The sequence below is a fragment of the Delphinapterus leucas genome, chromosome 15 (assembly GCF_059928025.1).
Source record: "Delphinapterus leucas isolate spDelLeu-1000000601 "Yukka" chromosome 15, BTC_Dleu_Yukka2, whole genome shotgun sequence".
Taxonomy (NCBI): Eukaryota; Metazoa; Chordata; class Mammalia; order Artiodactyla; family Monodontidae; genus Delphinapterus; species Delphinapterus leucas.
This window is the reverse complement of record NC_143143.1, coordinates 36,912,689-36,934,254: the sequence shown is the minus strand read 5'-3', so window position 1 is coordinate 36,934,254 and position 21,566 is coordinate 36,912,689. Positions and strand designations below refer to the sequence as shown.

Below are 21,566 nucleotides of genomic sequence, written 5' to 3'. Positions count from 1 at the left end.
CAAGTGAAGAGGCTGGGAGGAATCAGCCCAGCGGGAGAGAAGTGGCCTCCTGTCACTTCCATTCTGGCACGGAGTGCTGTTTTACTGCGGCCGAGTGGCAAAGACCCCAAGCAAGGGGGCCTCGTGGTGGTGGCCGAGGCCCTGCCGGCCCTGCGTGGTCCACCCCTCGTGGCCTCCCCGGGGGACCCGACCCGCGCCACGAGCTTCCCTCTTCCTGTGTTTGGCCCCAGTGTCCGCAGGATGAGATGTCCGAGTCAGGCCAGTCCTCAGCGGCGGCCACGCCCAGCACCACGGGCACCAAGTCCAACACGCCCACGTCCTCTGTGCCCTCGGCTGCGGTCACACCCCTCAGCGAGGGCCTGCAACCTCTGGGCGACTACAGCGGCAGCTCCAAGAACAACAAGAGAGCGCGGGAGAAGCGCAACAGCCGCAACATGGAGGTGCAGGTCACACAGGAGATGCGCAACGTCAGCATAGGTACTGGCCGCCCCGCCTGCCCAGCGCCCCACCCTCACCAGCACCACGCATGTCTCCTCCCAGTTCGCAGGGCTGGTCGCTCCTGAGGCCTCTCCTTGGCTGCCCTGTCCTCAAGTGGTCATGCCTCTGTATGTGTGTCCTGACTGACCCCTGCTTTTTATAAGGACACAGTCAGATGAGACCAGGGCCCACCCTTTGGCCTCATTTTACCTTCATCACCTCTTTAAAAACCCATCTCCAATAGAGTCACGTTCTGAGGAACTGGGGTCCAGGGCTTCAGCCTGTGAATTTGGGGGACACAACTCAGCCTGACAGTAGACCACTGTCATCCAGCAGACACAGTCTAATCAGAGAAAAGGGAAGGAAAAAATGGCCTGTTCAGGTGGGATCACAGTTCTGGGGGACAGGCCCCATCCAGCCACCAGCTCGGGAAGAACCCCCACCATGACCGTCCCTGCCTGTGGTGGCCTAGCGTGGGGTCTCCGGACAGGGGGCCCCAGGGCAGCCATGAGTGGTACAGGGAACTGCTGGTCACCCCCTGACCCTGGGCTCCACTGTTTCCCCCAGGCATGGGCAGCAGTGACGAGTGGTCTGATGTTCAGGACATTATCGACTCCACCCCAGAGCTGGACATGGGCCGGGAGCCCCGCCTGGACCGCACGGGCAGCAGGTGCTCACTGGGCCCAAAGCCAGTCCCGAATGGCTCAGCACTCACCCTGGGAGTTGGTGCCCCTGGTAGAGGTGCCTCGCAGCCCCTCAAGGTGGGAGAACTGCCCAGGACACTGACCCGCCACCCGCCACACCTGCACTTGCGCCAGCGGTGTTGGCATCGAGTGGCCCCTCAGAGGTGTCCCCGTGTGCGGTCCAGTGGTGCTGCCCACTCACTCCACCTTCCTCGGCTGCGTGTCCCCACAGCCCAACCCAGGGGATCGTGAACAAGGCTTTTGGCATCAACACTGACTCCCTGTACCACGAGCTGTCGACTGCGGGGTCCGAGGTCATCGGGGATGTGGACGAAGGGGCCGACCTGCTAGGTAAAAACAACCATCCCCGGGACCCTGTTGTGGTTGGGTTTGTGATGAAAGCAAAGTCTCTGTGAGCCAGGAAGTTCTTTTTACAAACTGTGAATATTGAGATGTATTCACTTACCGTAACTTGCCTCTTAAAGTGTGCCGCTCGGTGGGGTTTGGGGTGCTCACGGATTCGAGCAACTGTCTATAGACCATCTTGTCAGCCCAAGAAGAAACCCATTCCCAGTAGCCCTCAGCCCAGCCCTGCTCCAAGCCCCTCCCCTGGGCAGCCCACTTTCTAGGAACGTTTTGGGAGGGTGGTGGCTGCCAGCTCCTCCAGTCCACGAGGAGCATGCCCAGACAGTGTCAGTGCCCTCCGGGAGCCCTGCGAGGCTATGTCTGAGACGGGTGCAGAGACAGCCTGCCTAATGCAGACTTGCTCCTGGTCCTCCCTCCATGCCCGAGCCAGGCCCCGTGTGCCAGCGTCTGCCTGTACCTGAGGGCAGCCTGCATGGCTCTGAGGCCAGGCTGTGGCCCTCAGGGCAGTGGAGGGAAGTCACACTGTCTCTCAGTGGGGTTCAAGCTCCCCTAGCCCAGATGTGTGTCCGGAGCCCCAGCCTGGAGAAGCGGCCTTGTCCCCGAAGCCCTCTCTCCTGCTCAGCAGCCAGCAAGGTGGGCGTCAGGGCCGTGGTTCTGTTCTGTCCCCTCCCCACACCCCAAGGAAGGGTCCTCTTGTTTCTCCTTGGGGAGGGGCAGTAGCTGCCTCCACTGGATACGTGGCAAGCAGGGTGGTAGCGATTCCACTAAGAGAATCCGGGAAGGCTGCCTCCTGACGTTTGATCCATGTTGTATCATCTGCTGCCTGAGGAGGCGGAGCTGTCTGGCATCTGAGGGTTTCTGTTGCCAGCGTCTCTGCTGCTCTCACTCCCCCCGATAGACGCACCAGCAGGGACTCGGGGCATCTCTGGACCAGTTCCCCGGGTAGACAGCGCCGCCTGGCCGGCCTGCCAGCTGCACACACCACCAGGCCTGACCTGCAAACGAAGGGGGCCCAGCTGGCGTTTTTAGCTGGAACAGCCTCGCTTTCTTTGCAGTGGGCCTGCATCCTATTAGTTCTCATAAGTTGATTGTCTTACTCAGGGTGGGGAGACCTCCAGGCAGCAGCATCATCTGGGGTGTTTAGCACCAGCACGCCTTGTGCCTGGAACAGAAGTTTTTTCAGCCAGAATTTAAATTTTTCAGCCAGAATTTTCAGCCAGAGATATAGGTACACAACTGTATATATCAAATTGTGGTAAAACCATAATGTAAAACTTAATCAGTTTTTAGGTGTACATTTCAGTAAAGTACATTCATACTCAATGGTGAAAGACTGAAAGCGTCCCCTCTAAGATTAGGAAAAAGACAAAGATGCCCGCTTTTGGCAGTATATATTTTTAATGGAATTTTTCTCACAAGCATTGTAAAAATATATATTTAAAAATACACAAAAGCTGTTAGTATTCAGAAAAAGTCTACTCATTAGGGACAGTCACTTTTAGTATTTTGACATCCTTCTCTTCTTTACATATTTCAGATACTACCATATAAATTCAATTTTTAGGCATTTTTTTATTTTTAGAAAAAGGATACATGCTGATAATAGTATTAAAGTAATATCAGACATTGCCAAGAAGGAAGTAAAAACCAGAGGAGCCCCCAAGCCGTGATGAGTGACACCCTCCCAGGCGCCAGGGCCCCAGCATGCGCACCTGGGACGTGGGGTGGCAGCTTTTGTCTGGCCTTTTCTTCATGGCTGATGTTAATGTTTCCCTGAACCACTAAGATTCCTCTGCACGTTTTAACTTCCTTATCTTTGTGTGACTGTGAATTGCCTAATCAATTCTAATTTTTGCTGTTTGAATACCACTGTCATAGCTACCTGCGGGCGTAGATCTTTCTAGATGTGGGAACCCCCTGGACAGGTGTGGACTCGTGGGGATGGGCTGTAGGCTGCTCCCCTGCATGTGCTCACACCAGCAGGGCCGGGCGTGGCCGGGAGGAGGCACCTGGGATCCAGGCTGTGATGGGTGGTCACTGGAAGGAGTGCCTTTCTGCCCGGGCAACCTTGGAGCCGCGCCGGGCCTGGGGGGCAGCCTCCTGCACTGGAGAGCTTACACAGCAGGGCACCACACTTTCTTGAGCTTTTGAGAACCTGATAAAAAGGTAAAAGGCATCTCCCTAGGAAGACATACAGACATAGGATGTTTTGCATTTCCATGTCAGGGTCGGAGGCCCAGCTTCGCATTCCCGCTCCTGGTGCGGAGCTCTGGAGGAGGTCTGAGGGGCGAAGCGGGGCCCCTGCACCTCGTACCTTTCTTCAGTCTCGTCATGTGACAAGATTCCAACACTCATCACGGGCCTTACGAGAAGAGCGACACCAATGTTTTATATACCCAGCCACCGTTAATGCCTCACACTGCTAGTGTCTCCATTTCACAGATGAAGAAACTGAGGTCACAGAGGCTGAGGTGAAGTGGCAGAGCCAGGACTTGAACTCAGGTCCCACCCAGGGTGGCAGCCCTGCCTCCGACCACCGCTGTGCTTTTTTTAACAGCCTTATTGAGATGGAATTTCCACACCATACAATCCACCCACTTTAAGTGTACACCTCAGTGACTTTTAGCACGTTCGGATTTGTGCAGTCATCACCACATAGCTTTAGAACATTTTACACCGCCCCTCAAATGAAACCTGTACCCACTAGCAGTCGCTCCCCGCCACCACCCTGGCACTGCTGCTCTACTTCCTGTCTCTGCAGACTTGCCTGTTCTGGACATTTCACGTCAGTGACCTTTTCCATCTGGCTGCCTTCATTTAGCATCATGCCTTTAAGGTTCGTCCATGTTGGAGTGTGTCAGAGTTTCATTCCTTTTTATGGCTGAATAATGTTTCAGTGTGGATAGACCACATTTCATGTATCCATTCAGCCACTGATGGACATTTGGGTCATTTCACTTTTGGCTGTTGTGACTGATGCTTCTGCTACACTTGTGATGCCTTGCATGGTTCTATGAGATCACCGGAGCTCACTGGCCTTCTCGCTACCTGGTGGCACTGGGTGGCCTGCCAGTCAGTCCATCCCATCGGCCACGTTTCCTGCCTTGCCCTGTGGCCCCAGGCTGCAGAGCTGTCCCCTCCCCTGCAGTGCCCACAGGTGCAGTGCTGATGGTGTGCGTGCTCACTCCATGTGACTGCCCCCCACCCATCCTGGCGCCCCCGGGGCTGGCAGATGCTCTAGCATGTGGCCACATCCTGTGGTTCAGACAGCACCGTTCCGGACGCCAGAGTCTCCATAAAGAGTGATGGGAGAGAAAAGCAGAGAACTAGAAACCGCACACCAGTGAGTTTTACCTGGAGCCACATTGACTGAGTCAGTAGATAGAGGTGCAGTCTGTTGCAGCAGGGTTCCTGAGAGGGAAATGATGTCTGATGCATCTCCTGAGGTCAGTTCCCTCAAGCAGGAGTGCCTGACGTGAGAAGCTCTAACCAGTGCATCTGATGGGTCTGTGCTGAGGGGCTGAAGTGAGAATCGTCTTCTCACCGGGTGGTGAGTGCCCAGGCACTTGCGCTGCAACGCTTGGCGGGCGGGGGCCCTCTCAGGCACCACTTAGTTCTGGTTGGAATGAGACCCCACTCTTGGGAGTGATGGGCCTTTGGGTGCCTTTCTGGAGCCTTCATCACGAGGAGCACAGGCAAGGCAGGCAGCCCTGAGATGTTGAGGAGAGCCGCGAGCTCCTGTGATCTGTGGACAGAGCCCTGGAGTGAGGGTCCGGCCCTTTGTCCAGCAGGGTGGAGGGATGAGCTGGGGTCTGCTCGAGTCCCCAGAGTCTGGCTCAGCTGGAGGAAGTGTCAGTGACAGGAGGCCTGGTCCCCCATCACCAGTTCCTGAAGACATTCAGATGATGGATTATTCAATATGTGTACTGGATTCGTTGACTAGCCACTTGGAAAAAAATGAGGTCTAATTCAACCTCACTCCGAACACAAAAATAATTTCTAGGTGGATTAAAGATCTAAACATAAAAATACAAGGATAACAGAACTGGAAGAGAGTACTGGAGAGTATTTTCATAATCTGGGCTTCTCTTTATTGCCAAAACCAAAGAATATATATGTGTGTGTGTGTGTGTGTGTGTGTGTGTGTGTGTGTGTATGTGTATATATATGTACGTATGTGTATGTATATATATGTATTTATGGTCTTCACCATTAACGTTAAAAGAAGTGAAGTACAATAGGAAGCTTCCCTAGTGGTGCAGTGGTTAAGAATCTGCCTGCCAATGCAGGGGACACAGGTTCGAGCCCTAGTCTGGTAAGATCCCACATGCCACGGAGCAACTAAGCCCGTGCGCCACAACTACTGAGCCTGTGCTCTAGAGCCCGCGAGCCACAATTACTGAGCCCACATGCCACGACTACTGAAGCCGTTGCGCCTAGAGCCTGTGCTCCACAATAAGGGAAGCCACCGCAACGAGAAGTCTGCACACCGCAACAAAGAGTTGCCCCCGCTCGCCGCAACTAGAGATAGCCTGTGTGCAGCAATGAAGACCCAATGCAGGCAAAAATTAATTTAAAAAAATTTTTTAAATATGAAATGAGTAGAGGATAAAGCAGGACATTCACAGAAGAGACCCACAAACCTGAAAAGATGTTCAACTTCAAGAATAACACAGAAATGAATAGTGAGAGAGTATACAGCTAACTCTTTTTCCTCAAACGATTGACAAAAATGAAGCGGGTACTGTCCACCCCGCTGATGGGAGGTGGCCGGTAGAGGCCAGCTGGCAGGGTACCGCCAGGCTGGACCTGGAGGGAGCGGGACCACCACTCCTCAAATAGGGCCAAGGCACCCACAGGAGCCCGTGCGCGTGTCCTGGTGCCCACACACAACCGTGCAGGCCCGAAATACCTGTCAAAGGAGCCGATGCCCTAGGAAACGATGGGACGTCTCCATATGGAAATACATCGAAGCTTTCAAGGTGATCGTGGATCCTTCATGTGGAAGGGGTCCTGGGATACCGTGTGAGGTGCAACGGAGGAAGTTGCCCAAGAGGATGGAGAGTGGTGGTCACGATTTTGTTTTTTAGAAACTGATGTCTGCCTAGAAAGATGTCTGAGAAGGAGACTATCAAGCGTGAACAGCAGCTGCCTGGGAAGTAGAGATGAGAGGGGACACATCCACTTCTGAACCGCCTATCAAAATGATAAATCCACTTTATCATTTGAATTCCTTCCACAGATTCTGTAGTTTGTCATTTAAGTCAGGCGACTTTTTATACCAATTCTGCGTGAAATGAACCAAATAGAACAGCATCATTTCCTCAAGTCTTCAGCTGGGTGGCAGAGAGCAGTTTGGCACAAGCGCCCCCCTCCCCACCCCTCACATCCTGACTCAGTGATTCCCTCCCTGCACAGTAGGGCCCTTGTCTTCTGGTTGCCCTTGATCTAAGGTCTTGCCCTTCCCCTAAGACCTGGGCTGGCCAGGGCCCCACCCCCACCCCCCACCGAGGCCAAGTCCTTGTCCGTGGCTCACTCACTGGGGGCGCCTGTGAGGCTGGATGCCCAGCACCCACCACACCACACCCACACACACGTTAGCTTTACAGGGGTCTGGCCCTCCTGATGGTGGTGGGAGTACAGGGGCAAGCAGGCTTTAGATCTGCACGCCTGCCCCAGGGCCCCCAGGACTGAGGAGCGTGATGTTCTGACCTCCCCTTTCCTTCAGGGTTCCTGCCTTGGATGCATTTGGCACCCGCAGACCTGGCGTCGTCTGCTCGTATGCTTTTGGGCCCTTCAACGTGGAAATGGCTGATCATCGTCGCTTTTTCTTTAATAAGAGTTTCTTCATTTTGTTGGTTTCAGTCACCAATTAACCTTTGTCACTTCCTTCCCCGTCTCTCTGTGCTTCGCTGGACACGGCCCCAGGGGAGTTCTCAGGTGTGTATCTCTGCTGTCTGTTTGCGGACCCTCTTCCCCATGGTGGCATCCAGGTGGAGGGGGTGGCACCCTGGGACACCCCACTGCTGCTGCCCAGTCACCGCCAGCTGTGCAGCCTGTCCCCTCCCAATCCTGGTCCAGGCCACTAAGGCACACGTGCTTTTGCTCACCAGCCTACTGCTGCTCGGAAGCTTTTGGTTTGCTCCACCAGCCCACTGACAGTGACCTTGACAATTGAGGGAGAGCTGCTGTGCCCTTGACCCCTGTCTCTCTCTGTAGGCCATTTCTTAAGGTCCTACAGAGCCGATAGAGGCGGAGGCTAGTTAACTGGACACAGAGTACAGACTCAGTGCTGTGGCATCTCCCCTCTGTTGGGTATACCCTCGAAGTCAGGGGTCCTCTCCCCACGGGGCACATGGGCCAAGCTCCTGCTTTCCTGCTTTCAGCAGAGGCTCTGAGGTCCTGCCCATCCCCGTGCTAATTCCCCACTATGTTCAAGGGCACCCGGGGCCTGGTCACAGCTCTCCCTCATTTGCAGAGACCCCTGTCCTTAGCCCCCACCCCCCACCCCACCACCCCACCACCCCACCACCCCACCACCCCACCAACCCAGGATTTTAGTGTAAAATGTCAGTTGTGTTGCCCTGATCCTCCACCTCACCACCCAAGGTAAACTTTCTGGAAGGAGTAGCTGGCCCCATCCCGTCTCCCGCCCCTCCTGTCCCACTCCTGTGTCCACCCCTAACCCAGCAAGAATTAGCCCTGAAGTCCTCCCGCCTGCTTATCACACGGGCTTAACGCGCTTCTTTTCTCTCCCTTCCTCTCTCCCTCTCCTTCCTCCCGCCCTGGTCGCCCATCTCCCTGGGACTGGGACGGCGCCCATAGTGCGCGATGATTTTTTTGGTAAGGCCGAGGCCCTGTTTCAGTATGTGTTTCCCTGCTTCTGGCTTCCTCTGCCTCCCTGACACCTTCTTATGCTTCATGAGCCATTTGCTTTGTTGAGCCCGGTGGGGCAGCCGTGGGGGCAGTGGTATCCGTGGCTTCAGGGGTGGGGGTGGGGCCTCCAGCAGGCATGGTGAGCAGGCACCTGACTCCCTCAGAGCAGACCCTTGACAGGCTGAGGAGGGGACCCCAGCCTCTCTCAGCCCCCCCCCCATTAGTTCAGGAAGGCCTGAGCCCAGTGCCTGCTGCATCCCATCTGAAGGGCAGGCAGGCCACGTTTGAGGCGAGGAGGTGAGAATAGAAACAGCCGGCAGAACCCTAAGCTGGCCACACTGTGTGTGTGGGTCATCTCGTCTCATAGTTGTGTTAAGGCCGTGGAGGAGGGAAGTGAACAAGAGGAACAGACCTTGGGCTTCGAGGCAGTCCTGAAGGATTAGATGTGGTGCTTTGGGGGTTTTGTGACACGCCTGCAGAGACCTCAGTCTGCGGGGCCCACTTTGGGGTCTGGCCATCCCCTCTGGGCACCAGCCCCCGGAGTGCTGTCCTCACCTCCACTCCCACCTTCTGGCTCCTGAAGGCCTGCTCCCAGCCTGGTGGAGGGCTGCACCTGCCATGGACCATCCCATCTCCTTGGCCAGTGCTCTCTGTCCCCATCACCACAGCTCCAACCTCCATTCTCCGAGGGGGCAGCTCTGAAAAGGGTCTGCTTCATGATGGCCTGGAAGTCACAGGGCTGGGGGAAGGCAGTGATACTGGGCCAGGGGTGGGCATTGATTGAGGAGGTTGCACAGAGGCCACAAGGGTACCGTCCAGGCCCTGCTGGTACCCAGACTTCATGTTGGTAGAGAGCTGTGAGAGCCCATCACTGAGTTCCAGAATGTAAGCCCAGGGCTGCTGCATCCATCGGGGCAGAGGAGACCTGCTCATTGCCCTCCAGAGGCCAGTCTGAGACCCCCACGGGGCTCACACGCAGCAGGTCCTTTCCTGACTGCGTTGCTTGGTGGAGTGCCTGCCTCAAGACCGGCAGAGGCCTCTCTTAGGGTCGCCCGGCCTCCCCAGGCAGGCGTCTTCCTGCAGATCGGGCCTCTGTTCCTTATCCCTTCATGTCAGCCCTCCTGGGGGGGGCGGCCATCCTTCCAGGGGTGGGCCGCCCCCCGGCAGGACGTCTGTTATTCTGAGGCAGTTGTGAGCATCAGGGTCTGGCTTCACCAGACACACGTAATAACTCCGTACCTTTTGTTTCAGGAATGGGCAAGGAAGTGGGGAATCTGCTGCTGGAGAACTCACAGCTTCTAGAAACCAAGTAAGGATGTTCTTCCTCAGCACCACAGTTGCTGAGACAGCCCCCAACCAGGACCAGGGGCTCCTGTAACAACTGCGTCGGCCCAGCCTCAGGGCAGTCCCCAGGGAGGACCTGGACCCACTGGACTGAGCTCACCCCTCCTGGGGAGAGGATGGGATGGTCACCTCCTCTCACCACTTTCAAGACCAGGATGTGTCTGCTCAGATACACCAGGGTGGGCAGACCCCTTTGAAACCCCATCACTTAATGTACACACCGGGTCACAAGGAGCTCCCCTCTTTCTGCCTTTTCAAAGAAACGCTCTGAACGTGGTGAAGAACGACCTCATCGCCAAGGTGGACCAGCTCTCGGGGGAGCAGGAGGTGCTGAAGGGGGACTTGGAAGCCGCCAGGCAGGCCAAACTCAGACTGGAGAACCGCATCAAGGACCTGGAGGAGGAGCTGAGGAGGTGAGCGGGGCTCCTTGAGGGGCGGGGCTCCTTGAGGGGTGGGGCTCCCACGGAGGCTGGGCCACCAGGCGTGGAGAGCAGGGTCAGGCACTGCCCAGGCCCCTCCGGTCCTCTCCGCACCTCTCCGCAATTCCCTGGCACCTGCTCTCTAGCTAAGCACACCCCCTGAGGTCATTCCTTCCCAAAGTGGCTCACTTTGCGTGCTCACTGCTCAGCCTCCTGCTCATCCCTGAGCTACATCTCATATTCAACCCCACCCAGACCCAACTACTGTGTTGGCAACCCACCCCTCCCCTCTGGTCTCCACCATCCTCGGGGGAATAATCCCACACGAGGGACAGTGTACTGTCTTGGGTGTCCTTTTTCTGGCAGCTGAGCGGGGCCTTCCCACTCCTCTCACACTATTACATTCGTTCAGGAGGAGGGAAGGGAGGATAATGGCCTCTGGCCACCGCAGGTCCCCCGCACTCCCCTCTGCTCCCCAGCCCTCAGTCAGCCGAGGTTGGGTCACAGAGCCTTGCTGGGAAGCTCTGGGGTGTCCTCCCCAGCACTCTGCACGTCCCTGTGGCCTTTCTCTTCCAGCCTGATCCTCACCCCATTCTCCCAAAGTGGTGCCTTTGGCTCCAGACAGGAAAGGGGAGGTGTTAGGGGCGGGCCCTAGGCAGGTGGCACCTGTGCCAGGTTTGTGGGACTGGGAGCCAGGTCTCCTCTGGCCCTGCCTGAAGCCAGCACTGCCCTTGCCTTCCCATTAGCAATTGACCACCTGAATTGGAGGTCCTGTTCCTTGGCTGGGCTTCAGGGCACATGTGGGCAGGGGTGTGGAGCCACCCGTCCCCAAGGCACTGGCAGGAATGCTCAGGGCCTAGAACCTGAGGGGAGAGCCCTGAGTGCAGCTGAGAGGTGGGACACATCCTCTGGGCCAGTGCCCAGTGGGGCCCTCACCCTGCCCCGCTTCCTTCCTCATCCTGTAGAGTGAAGTCAGAGGCCATCATTGCCCACCGTGAACCCAAAGAAGAGGTGGAGGATGTAAGCAGCTATCTCTGTACAGAATTGGTATATTCCACTATTAACATGTGGGCATGGGGGGTGGGCAGTGTGGGCGGTCTTCCCGGGGATGTGCTAGTTCTTCTGGGTCTCTGGCTCCTCCTCACCCCTCCTGTGTGATGACTGCACCCAGCAGCAGCTCCACCACCCCACTGCCCCGGTGACTTCGTACGGTCAGAAGCAGCCCCCTCTCTGCGGGATGCCCCCTTACCTAGGTCCTAGCAGATGTGGATTGCGCTGTCACAAGTGGGGTCTCCCTGCTTACCGGCCCAACTGCTGCCCCCCAGACAGAACAGTTTGAGTACCTGAGGCCCTCAGATGCCTCATCTGTCCTCACAAACCCCCGGAGATGCATGGAATGTTCTGAGGAAAGCCCTAGGAGTGGCTGTAGGGAAGGGTTTGTAGGGGTCTTTGCCCTTCCCAGATCCTCTCCAGAATAGGGGCCCCAGCCCAGCGACCTGGCCGCCTTCCTTACAGAGAGAGCAGGCATGGGTCTTTTAAGCCAAGGTGAAGTTTGGACGCTGACCTCACCACTCATCCACTGTTATTTTGGGGGTTGTGGGATGCATGTAACAGGATGCCGATCCCATAGCAGTCACTTGGGAAACTGTAGCTGTTCACCTTGCTCATCCTGTGCAGCCCCTCACCTCCCAATACTAGAGGAAAGAAACAAAGCCGCAGGTGTATTAGGCAGCTGCGGCTCCTCAAGGCCCTCCCACTCGGGCATGGAGGGCACCCGATTGGTGCCTTGACCTCCTGGTGGGGGGCCTGGGGCTGCCGATGCTCCTGTGAACTCCGAGTGCCGGTGGTGGGGGCACGAGGGGAGGGCAGCCCAGCGCAGGGCTGCGTAAGGAGACAGTCCTGCCAGGGACAGCAGATCCCGTGCAGATCCGCCGGTACAAGTGTCCAACTCCGAGGCAGTGACCAGGGTCCTGCTCGCCAGACCTTCCCCAGAACCTTTCTTCCTGCTATGCCACCGTGGGCCAGTCCCACCTGTTAGCATTGACCGGTGGCATTTGGGATTGCCAGGGTGTCTGGGAGCTTGTAGGAAAACACACTGTGTGTGTTGTACCCCTCGAGTGTGTCATGTGACCTTCTGGAAAGAAGGGGGGCCCTTTCGGGGTGGTGGCTCCTGTTCCTGTGCCCACCCCTCCCCACTGCGTTTGCCTGAAGCTCTGTGGGAAAGCGCCCTTGGGTGCGCCCACTCCCGGAGGCGGCCCCTTGCTGGCTGAGCAGCGGCACTCTCCCCGCAGGACAAAATCCCCATGGCGCAGCGCCGCCGCTTCACGCGTGTGGAGATGGCCCGCGTGCTCATGGAGCGCAACCAGTACAAGGAGCGGCTGATGGAGCTGCAGGAGGCCGTGCGGTGGACCGAGATGATCAGGTGGGCCTCCCGGCTCCTGTGGGCTCCAGAAGACATGCTCCCATCTCCATCTGTGAGCTGTGGTCGCTCTAGGAGGTCCTGGGGATGGGATTGAGGCTGACCACCCCTACACCTCCCTCTCTTCCGGGAGAATTAAGGGTGTAGGGTCATCCCTGGTGGAAGCCTGCAGGGGGCCAGCAGAACTGGGCCTCTGGTGCAGCCCTGGCCAGTGGATGTACCTGGTTTGTTGGGGCCAGTGCGCCGGGGTCTCTCTAGGAAGTTACGTGTGACTTGCCTGGGACCCCCTCTTGTCTGATGCTCCAGTCTGTGTGTCCATGGGGAGGGTCCCAAGCAAGGGAGGCAAGAGGGGCCCGGTGAGAGGGGGGCTTGGTTGGACTGGGTGGGCATGGCTGAGTGGGGCCTCTCCCCCTGCCGTCCCCTGTAGAGCATCCCGAGAGCATCCATCTGTCCAGGAGAAGAAGAAGTCCACCATCTGGCAATTGTGAGTTGGGGGCACTGGGAGGGCACTGGCAGTGGTTGCTGGGGAGGTCTCCCCTCAGGCCACCCCTCACCCCCTATGCTTCGGCTGGCAGCTTCAGCCGCCTCTTCAGCTCCTCCTCAAGCCCCCCTCCGGCCAAGCGGTCCTACCCCTCCGTGAACATCCATTACAAGTCACCCACCACGGCCGGCTTCAGTCAGCGCCGCAGCCACGCCATGTGCCAGATCTCCGCCGGCAGCCGGCCCCTGGAGTTCTTCCCAGATGAGTGAGTTTCCCAGGCCTGCCCTGCCCTTCCCCGCTGGCCTGCACAGGGGGAGTCCCTGTGTCCCAGGGCCCCTCCCCTCCAGGCTCTGAAGCAGGACCGGTTTCCACCTTGCTGCTCTGGCGGCTGTGCTCAGGGGATGGGGTCCGTAGTGGGAAGGACACTGACCAGGCATCAGGGGTCACGACCTCTCCGTGCACACCGTGTTTACCCTTCCACCCCCAGTGGGAGCATTGGATGTCCCTCAGCAGAGGCTGTGCTCCCCCACAGTCCCTCCGCTTAGTCCCAGAGGCCTGCGCCTTGCTCCTCGGGTGACCCCTAGCAGGCAGCCCGCAGCCATTTCAGGTGCCACCAGGGCTGTGGGTCCCTGCCAGCTGGCCCAGGGCAACGGCTGGATGTGGCCTCCAAGCCTAGAGCTGGGGAGAGCCCCCTGCCGTCAGATGGGCACCCGGCAGGGACGGTCCAGTTCCAGCAGGGAGAGCTCCGGGGCGGCAGGCGTGCTCCCTGCAGACGCAGTAACCTGCCCTTCCTCTGCCAGCGACTGCACATCCTCTGCAAGGCGGGAGCAGAAGCGTGAGCAGTACCGCCAGGTGCGCGAGCACGTGCGCAATGACGACGGGCGGCTGCAGGCCTGTGGCTGGAGCCTACCAGCCAAGTACAAGCAGGTGCTGGGCGCAGGGCAGCATGGGGGGCGCTGCAGGCAGGGAGCCCCTGGGGAGCCCCGTACGCGCCCAGGGCCCCAAGTCCAAAACCTGGAGGACCGGGTAGTGGACTGCAGCCCCACACATGTGAGCCGGCCAGGCCTGGCGCCCACAGCGCCCCTCTGCCTTGTTCCTGCAGCTGAGTCCCAACGGGGGCCAGGAGGACACCCGCATGAAGAACGTGCCCGTCCCCGTGTACTGCCGCCCTCTGGTGGAGAAGGACCCGACCATGAAGGTGAGCCCTGCGGAAAGCGCGAGGCTGGGAGAGGTCCCGCTGCCCCAGAAGCCCATGAGGCCGGACCTCATGGCCCTGTCCTCACAGCTGTGGTGTGCCGCGGGCGTCAACCTGAGCGGCTGGAAACTGAGTGAGGATGACCCCGGGAATGGAGTCAAGCCTGTGCCAGGCCGCGACCCTCTGACCTGCGACCGGGAAGTAGAAGGAGAGACCAAGAGCAACCATGCGTCCCCCGAGAAGAAGAAGGTCAGAGTGGCAGGCAGGGCCAGGGCCATCTTCTGCTTCTGCCATCCCGATGGCTCTGCTATGACTAGTCTGGGTGGGAGTGACAGAAACGGAGGACAGCTGGGGACAGTGGCGGGAGACTGGGGTGGCCCGGCCCCCTGCCGGTGGGTGGGGCAGCAAGGAGGAGCGGAGGCTCAGGGCAGCCAGGCTGGAGCAGGTCTGTGCCTGCCCAGGAGCCGTGTGAGGGGCTTAGTGCCTGGAGGCTTCACTTTCTGTCCCGGCTCGATGTGGGGGCCAGTGACTTAATCACCGGGAGCTCAGTCTTCCTCTGAGGAAGGGAGGCCATGAGTGCCACGACCTAGGCACAATGTGCAGTTCAGAGTTCTCACCGTCCTGGCGACAAGGGAGGACATTCAGGTCCCCTAAGGCCGCGGGTAAGGCTAGATCCTGAGATTCCAAGATGCCCCCCACTCGCCCCCCATTGCTGCTACAGTAGTGAGCGCTCAGGCACCAGCCCGTCCCTGTGCTCGGAAACAGGCAAAGGAGCTCCCCGAGGCGGACGCCACCTCCAGCCGCGTGTGGATCCTCACCAGCACCCTGACCACCAGCAAAGTGGTGATCATCGATGCCAACCAGCCGGGCACCGTCGTGGACCAGTTCACCGTGTGCAATGCCCACGTCCTATGCATCTCCAGCATCCCTGGTGAGTGCTGGGCCCCTGCTGCTGGCCGGGAGTCAATGCGGAGCGTCCAGGGAGGAGCTGTCTGAGCTCTCTGCTCAGTCCTGTTAATGATGCAGGAGGAGACCCCTGTGACACTCACCCGGTGACAAGGAGATGGGGTGGCATCACAAACAGCCCCTCCCTTCCCCCTGCACCCTCACCGGGACTGGAGCTCTGGGTAGGGTCCTGTCATGGGGGCTTCTCAGCGCGGGGTGACGGGGCTGTGACTCTCCCTCCAGCGGCCAGCGATGGTGACTACCCTCCGGGGGAGATCTTCCTGGACAGCGACGTGAACCCTGAGGACTCTAGTGCAGACGGCGTGCTGGCCGGCATCACCCTGGTGGGCTGTGCCACCCGCTGCAACGTGCCGCGCAGCAACTGCTCCTCCCGTGGGGACACCCCAGTGCTGGACAAGGGCCAGGGTGAGTCCTGGGCCTGAGCCCTGGCGGCCGTCTTCTCTCACCCAGCCAAGCTCACCCCTCCCTTCCACAGGGGAGGTGGCTGCTGTCGCCAATGGGAAGGTCAACCCATCTCAGTCCACGGAGGAGGCCACGGAGGCCATGGAGGTGCCAGACTCTGGGCCCAGTGAGGCAGAGGCAGCTGCGGTGCGGCCTGGGCCCCTCACAGAGCACGTCTTCACCGACCCGGCCCCTGCCCCACCCACCAGCACCCAGCCTGACAGGTGGGCTCTCTCAGGATGGGGCAGCAGGGGAGGAGGGGGGCGGGGACTGGCAGAGGTGGGCAGGGACGGGCTTCCGTGGGCTGCCCTGGAGCCGCCATCCTCCCTGCAGTGAGAACGGGCTGGAGACGGACGTGAGCGGTGTGCAGCCTGAGCCGGAGCCCAGTGGGGACGCCGCAGGGGCCAGCAGCAGTGCTGCACCCACCATGTGGCTGGGAGCCCAGAATGGCTGGTAGGCTGGGCCTTGGGGGCCGGGGTGGAGAGGGTCCCCTGGGCGAGCCCCCACCCACCGTGCCTCCTCCCGCAGGCTCTACGTGCACTCGGCTGTGGCCAACTGGAAGAAGTGTCTGCACTCCATCAAGCTGAAGGACTCCGTGCTGAGCCTGGTGTGCGTAACCCCCGCCGGGGGCCGGGGTCGGGAGGGCCGAGGGCAGCCGGCCTGAGCCTGGCTCACCACCTTCCCATTGCAGGCACGTAAAAGGGCGAGTGCTGGTGGCTCTGGCCGATGGGACCCTGGCCATCTTCCACCGAGGTGAAGGTGAGGCCTGGCACGGTGGGTGGGGGAGCAGCATCTGACGTCCAGGCAGGGCGTGAACCACCCGCACCGTGAGCAGAGGTGGCCTGGCCAGGCCTGAGCAGGGGTCGCGGGCTCTCTACAGACAGCCAGTGGGACCTGAGCAACTATCACCTGATGGACCTGGGCCACCCACACCACTCCATCCGCTGCATGGCCGTCGTGTATGACCGCGTCTGGTGCGGCTACAAGAACAAGGTGCATGTCATCCAGCCCAAGACGATGCAGATTGAGGCAAGTGCAGGCTGGGGCTTCCACACACCTTCTAATGGACTCTGGTGGGGGCTTCGTGGGGTCAAAGGAAATGCACTTAGGGAAGTGACTGGTTCATCCAAGGTCACGGGCCAACAAAGGGCAGCTGGGCTGTGAATGCCTGTCTTTCTGGAGCCCACCTGCTGCTTCTCTCTGAAACAAGCAGATCGGTGTCTGAATGGGCTCCCCCGCACCTCCCTCAGGCACTGCTGTGGGGTGGGGCTGGGGTGCTGGGGCTCCTCCTAGGAGCCAGGACCCAAGGGAGCAAAGAGGCCCTAGAAAGGTACCCATGAGCTGCTTCAGGGACTCTTGGCCATGGCAGCTTCAGGGCCCCCCACCCCATTGACGGGCTGCCCTGACCCCACAGAAGTCGTTCGACGCCCACCCACGGCGGGAGAGCCAGGTACGGCAACTGGCGTGGATTGGTGACGGGGTGTGGGTGTCCATCCGCCTGGACTCCACGCTGCGGCTCTACCACGCCCACACCCACCAGCACCTGCAGGACGTGGATATTGAGCCCTACGTCAGCAAGATGCTGGGTGAGGGGCCACCCCAGCCAGGCATGTGGGGGCAGGGAGGGTCCCCCGAGCCCTCCCCGCTGACCCGCCTCCCCCCACCCCCAGGGACAGGCAAGCTGGGCTTCTCCTTCGTGCGCATCACAGCCCTGCTCATCGCAGGCAACCGCCTCTGGGTGGGCACCGGCAACGGAGTTGTCATCTCCATCCCGCTGACTGAAAGTGAGTGACCCACAGACACCTGTAGAGGTGGCCTGGCTGCCACTCACAGGCGCCCGTCAGGGTCCCAGGGGCAGGTGCGCTCTGCCAGGACAGAGGAGGACGCGGGCTGCCCTAGCCACAGCCCTCCTCAGCCAGTCCCTCCTGTGACTTCTCTCCTCTCTCTTCCATGCTCCGCCCCTCACCTCCCCCAGCTGTGGTCCTGCACCGAGGCCAGCTCCTGGGGCTCCGAGGTAAGTCCAGAGCGCCTGCCTCCTGCTCTCAGAAGGAAGCCCCCCACTGTGGACACCCTGGGGGCTGAGGCTGCCCTTGCCCCTCGGACTGGCTCTGGCACCAGGCAGGCCCCACCCTCTGCCCTCGGCTGCTGGAAAACTGGTCCTCCCAGTCAGCAGGTTCAGCCCCTCCGGGACCCTCTCTCTCCAGCCAACAAGTCGTCCCCCACATCTGGGGAGGGGGCCCGCCCAGGAGGCATCATCCACGTGTACGGAGACGACAGCAGTGACAAGTCAGCCAGCAGCTTCATCCCTTACTGCTCCATGGCCCAGGCTCAGCTCTGCTTCCACGGGCACCGTGACGCTGTCAAATTCTTTGTCTCCGTGCCAGGTGAGGGGCCGGGCCCCACTCCCCGCAGGGCTGCAGCCGCGGCCTCCCTTCAGGAGCCTGGGGGGGGGGGGCGCTCTGGCTGCCCCGCTGAGGTCCCTGTGCCCCGATGACAGGGAACGTGTTGGCCACTCTGAACGGCAGCGTGCTCGACAGCCCCTCCGAGAGCCCCGGGCCCACTGCCCCCACCACAGACACCGAGGCCCAGAAGCTGAAGAACGTGCTGGTGCTTAGCGGCGGGGAGGGCTACATTGACTTCCGCATCGGTAAGTGGGTGCCGCTAGGGCCCCAGGTGTCCCCGGACAGGGGTGGCCCCTTCATGGCAGCTGTGCTCTCTCCAGGCGACGGAGAAGACGATGAGCCTGAGGAGGGTGCAGGGGACATGAGCCAAGTGAAGCCCCTGCTGTCCAAGGCCGAGCGCAGCCACATCATCGTGTGGCAGGTGTCCTACACCCCCGAGTGAGGCTGCGGCCTGCCGCCACCCCGCCCCGCCTGATGCCATCTGCCACATGTACATACAGCCCCACCCACCTGCCCACCACCCACCCAGGGGGCAGCCTGCCCGCAGGCAGCCAGGTGCCCGTCCACCCCACTTCTAGCCTCTCAACCTGCAGCTTTCACCTTCGGTCCGGGCCTCCCCATGAGCTGGCAGAGAGCATAGGGTCTGGCTGGGAGCGGGTAGTGGGGTGGCATCCTGATCAGGGAGGGGCAGAGCCTCTCGGGACACCCTCTCCCCAGCAGCTCCTGGCTGGCACCCAGCCCAAAGCCCTCCAGGCCCGAGGGCACTTCAGGGCCAGAGCGAGGCAGAACCCCAGGGTGGGTCGGGCCAGGGAAGCCCCTACAGGTGGCTCCGAGCTCCACCCTGGGCTCCCCACTCCAGTCACTCATTCCCAGGATCTCTCCAGGGAGTCGAGCAGGGACTTCACCGCGCTAAGTCTTCCCACCCTGAGTCCACTTGCCTTTGGCTGCTGCCCATGGGAGTGGGGATCCAACCCTCAGGGAGTTGGCCCAGTTGCTAGCCTTCCCTGGGCTCCCCCTCCCCCATCCCTACCGCCCTGGGAACTGGCATGAAAGCATGTAACCAGGCTCCCTGGGGCAGCTGCCTGAGAAGACAGACACACACCCTCATCCCGCTCAAGCCCCATGATCGTCCTGTGTGGCGGACTCTCACTGGCCCTCACTGACCTGTGTCCTCCCCGACCCTGCTAACTCTCCCTGGGTGAACACCCACCTTGTAGGAGCAGGCCCCTTGAGTCCCACCCCTCCCGGAAGCCCCTAGGGTGGTATTTCTCAGGCTGTCAGGGCAGGCCCAAGCCTCAGGAAGAAGGGGAGGCCCCTGGTCTCTCCCGGGGTCAGTCCTTGGATGTAGGCTCAGCCTCAGGGTGATGGGGAAAGGTGTGCTCCAGGGCCTGCCTCCTGTGCAGTCTCCAAGGAGCCCAGCTCCCAAGACACGCTACTAAGTGCCTAGGGATAAGCGGTGTGGCCTGCTCCCTTGAGGGCGTCTGATGATAGGCCACCGAGCAGAGGCCCAAGGGTTAAGGACAGGAGCCGCCTCCAGCCGGCTCTCGGCGATGGCGCGTGCCTGCTTTGAGGGGCACCGCCCTGGACTGCCAACTCCCCCACCTGCCCAGGCCTTATTCCTGTTCCTCGAGGCACCGATCAGGGCAGCCCCAGGCACTGCTGCCCACCCACCTCCCACCAGAGAAGCACAGATCTTGGGCAGCCATCCCACGAGCCCAGCTGGCCACCGCTGCAGCCACCAGCAGCTGCAGGCTTCTCCCCACCACCCTGTCACTCTCCACTGTGATGTACGTCAAGTCCCTTGTCTGTCCTCACAGGGCCTGAAGTGACTCGGGGGTTAGCTGGGTGGGTGCAACTGGGTGACACAATTCTCCTCAGGCTTTGGCCCTGCAAGTGAACCTACATATCTGCTCTGTAAGTAATAAATGTCTTAACATCATGCTTCTGTGTCCCTGAGCCCAAACCAACTCGAGCACAAAAGTTTTCCTCAATTTATTATAAAAAGAAGTACTGGGACAAGCAAAGTACTACGGTGGCACCCTGCCGCATTCCAGATGTGCTGTAAACAGGCGCAGGCCGGGCTGGGCCTCCTGAGAACCTCAGCCAGGACAGGAAGGCCTGTAGCAACCAGAGCTCCGCAGGTGTGCACCACCTGCCCTCCTGTGCCCCCTGCCACAGGAAGGGTATTCTGAGCTCCTAGGGGTTGGGTCCACACGTGTGCACACCTCCGGGGCCTGGAGGATGCGGAATCACCCACAGCCCACTGCAGACGGGCACATCTGCCCGACCGGCTACTCGTACAGCCAGTGCCCGGCGCTGTCCTCCCAGCACAGAAGCTCGTCTGCTCGGAACCAGAGCGCTATCTCGCGGCGGGCGCTCTCCACCGAGTCGCTGCCGTGAATCACGTTCCTGTGCAGGAGAGGCGCGGGTGAGCGCAGGCCCGAAGCAGAGCTCGGGCAGAGAGCCCCGCACAGCCCGGTTCGGGGAGTTGGAACCGGCCTTACTTGCCGACCTCGATGCAGAAATCGCCACGGATGGTACCGGGCGTGGCGTCGGCCGGGTTCGTGGCCCCGATGAGCGCCCGCGAAGCGCGCACAACGTCCAGACCCTGCCACACCTGCAGACGGGGTCCGGGGTCAGCACGGGGTCAGCGCGCCGCCCTCCCGCCAGCCAGCACTCACCATGGCCACCACCGGCCCGGAGCCCATGTACTTGACCAGGCGCCCGTAGAAAGGGCGCTCACGCAGCTCGGCGTAGTGCTGGCGCAGCAGCTCCTCCGAGGCCTGGGGAGGGAGGGGGGGAAGGGACGCGTGCTCCTGGGACCCCCATCCCCCACGCGCGGGGACCCCGTCTCCCCCTGCACCCCACCCCGCCGCGCTCCCCACGCCCGGGGACCTCTCCCCAACACCCCCGTCCCGCTCCCCACGCCTGGGGACCCCGGCCCTCACCAGCACCAGCTTCAGCGCCACCAGCTTGAAGCCCTTCCTCTCGAAGCGCCGAACGATCTCGCCCACGAGCCGCCGCTGCACGCCGTCAGGCTTCACGGCCAGGAAGGTGCGCTCGTGCACGCCGGCGTACGCTGTGGGAACCGCCGGAGTAGGGGCGCATCAGACCCGGCCGCACCCCCTACCCGCCCCGCCCGGCCCGCGCCGCTCACCCGCCGGGAAGAGGTTGGCGAAGATGGTCAGCACCAGGCAGATCATGATGGCGGCAACGGGGCTCGGGTGGCTCGAGGGCCGGGGCGGGGGAGACGCGCGGGCCGGGGCGGGGCCTGTGCTTAAAGCCGCCTGGTCGCCGGGCGCCGCCACCTCGGCGGACGCGGAGAGGGGGTGCCTGTCGTTCACGCCGACGCCGGGACCTCTGCGGCCGCGCCTGTGACTCCCGAATCCCCTCGGGTCTCCCCACCACCTGGCGCCTGCGCGGAACTCCTCTCACCACCCGGCCGTAAGCAGCAGTGTCAGCCTGCTCCTCCCCCACAGCCCTGTCAACAGCCCGCT

The 21,566-nt window shown here is 60.6% G+C and overlaps 2 protein-coding genes across 2 annotated transcripts in view; one reads left to right on the top strand and one right to left on the bottom strand.

Moving 5' to 3' along the window:
- Positions 1–20,168, top strand: part of MAPK8IP3 (mitogen-activated protein kinase 8 interacting protein 3) — a 50,387-nt gene extending 30,219 nt beyond the window's left edge. Inside the window, 28 exon segments of the mRNA XM_089896405.1 lie at positions 231–477; positions 1,045–1,147; positions 1,393–1,511; positions 7,367–7,421; positions 7,423–7,466; positions 8,352–8,369; positions 9,654–9,711; positions 10,007–10,159; positions 11,131–11,212; positions 12,457–12,587; positions 13,012–13,068; positions 13,160–13,330; positions 13,866–13,992; positions 14,168–14,263; positions 14,351–14,509; positions 15,026–15,191; positions 15,449–15,631; positions 15,702–15,891; positions 16,001–16,120; positions 16,196–16,276; positions 16,359–16,426; positions 16,548–16,696; positions 17,082–17,253; positions 17,338–17,451; positions 17,643–17,681; positions 17,872–18,051; positions 18,165–18,314; positions 18,390–20,168. Coding sequence (XP_089752531.1) covers positions 231–477; positions 1,045–1,147; positions 1,393–1,511; positions 7,367–7,421; positions 7,423–7,466; positions 8,352–8,369; positions 9,654–9,711; positions 10,007–10,159; positions 11,131–11,212; positions 12,457–12,587; positions 13,012–13,068; positions 13,160–13,330; positions 13,866–13,992; positions 14,168–14,263; positions 14,351–14,509; positions 15,026–15,191; positions 15,449–15,631; positions 15,702–15,891; positions 16,001–16,120; positions 16,196–16,276; positions 16,359–16,426; positions 16,548–16,696; positions 17,082–17,253; positions 17,338–17,451; positions 17,643–17,681; positions 17,872–18,051; positions 18,165–18,314; positions 18,390–18,511 — 3,354 coding nt within the window. The 3' untranslated portion in view covers positions 18,512–20,168.
- Positions 20,047–21,540, bottom strand: NME3 (NME/NM23 nucleoside diphosphate kinase 3). Its single transcript, XM_022594481.2, has 5 exons — positions 21,227–21,540; positions 21,018–21,148; positions 20,751–20,852; positions 20,574–20,686; positions 20,047–20,478 (listed from the first exon to the last, which is right to left on the bottom strand). The coding sequence occupies exons 1-5, from the start codon at positions 21,270–21,272 to the stop codon at positions 20,361–20,363; spliced, it is 510 nt and encodes a 169-aa protein (XP_022450189.1). The 5' UTR covers positions 21,273–21,540; the 3' UTR covers positions 20,047–20,360.
- Between the last annotated feature and the right edge of the window lie 26 nt (positions 21,541–21,566).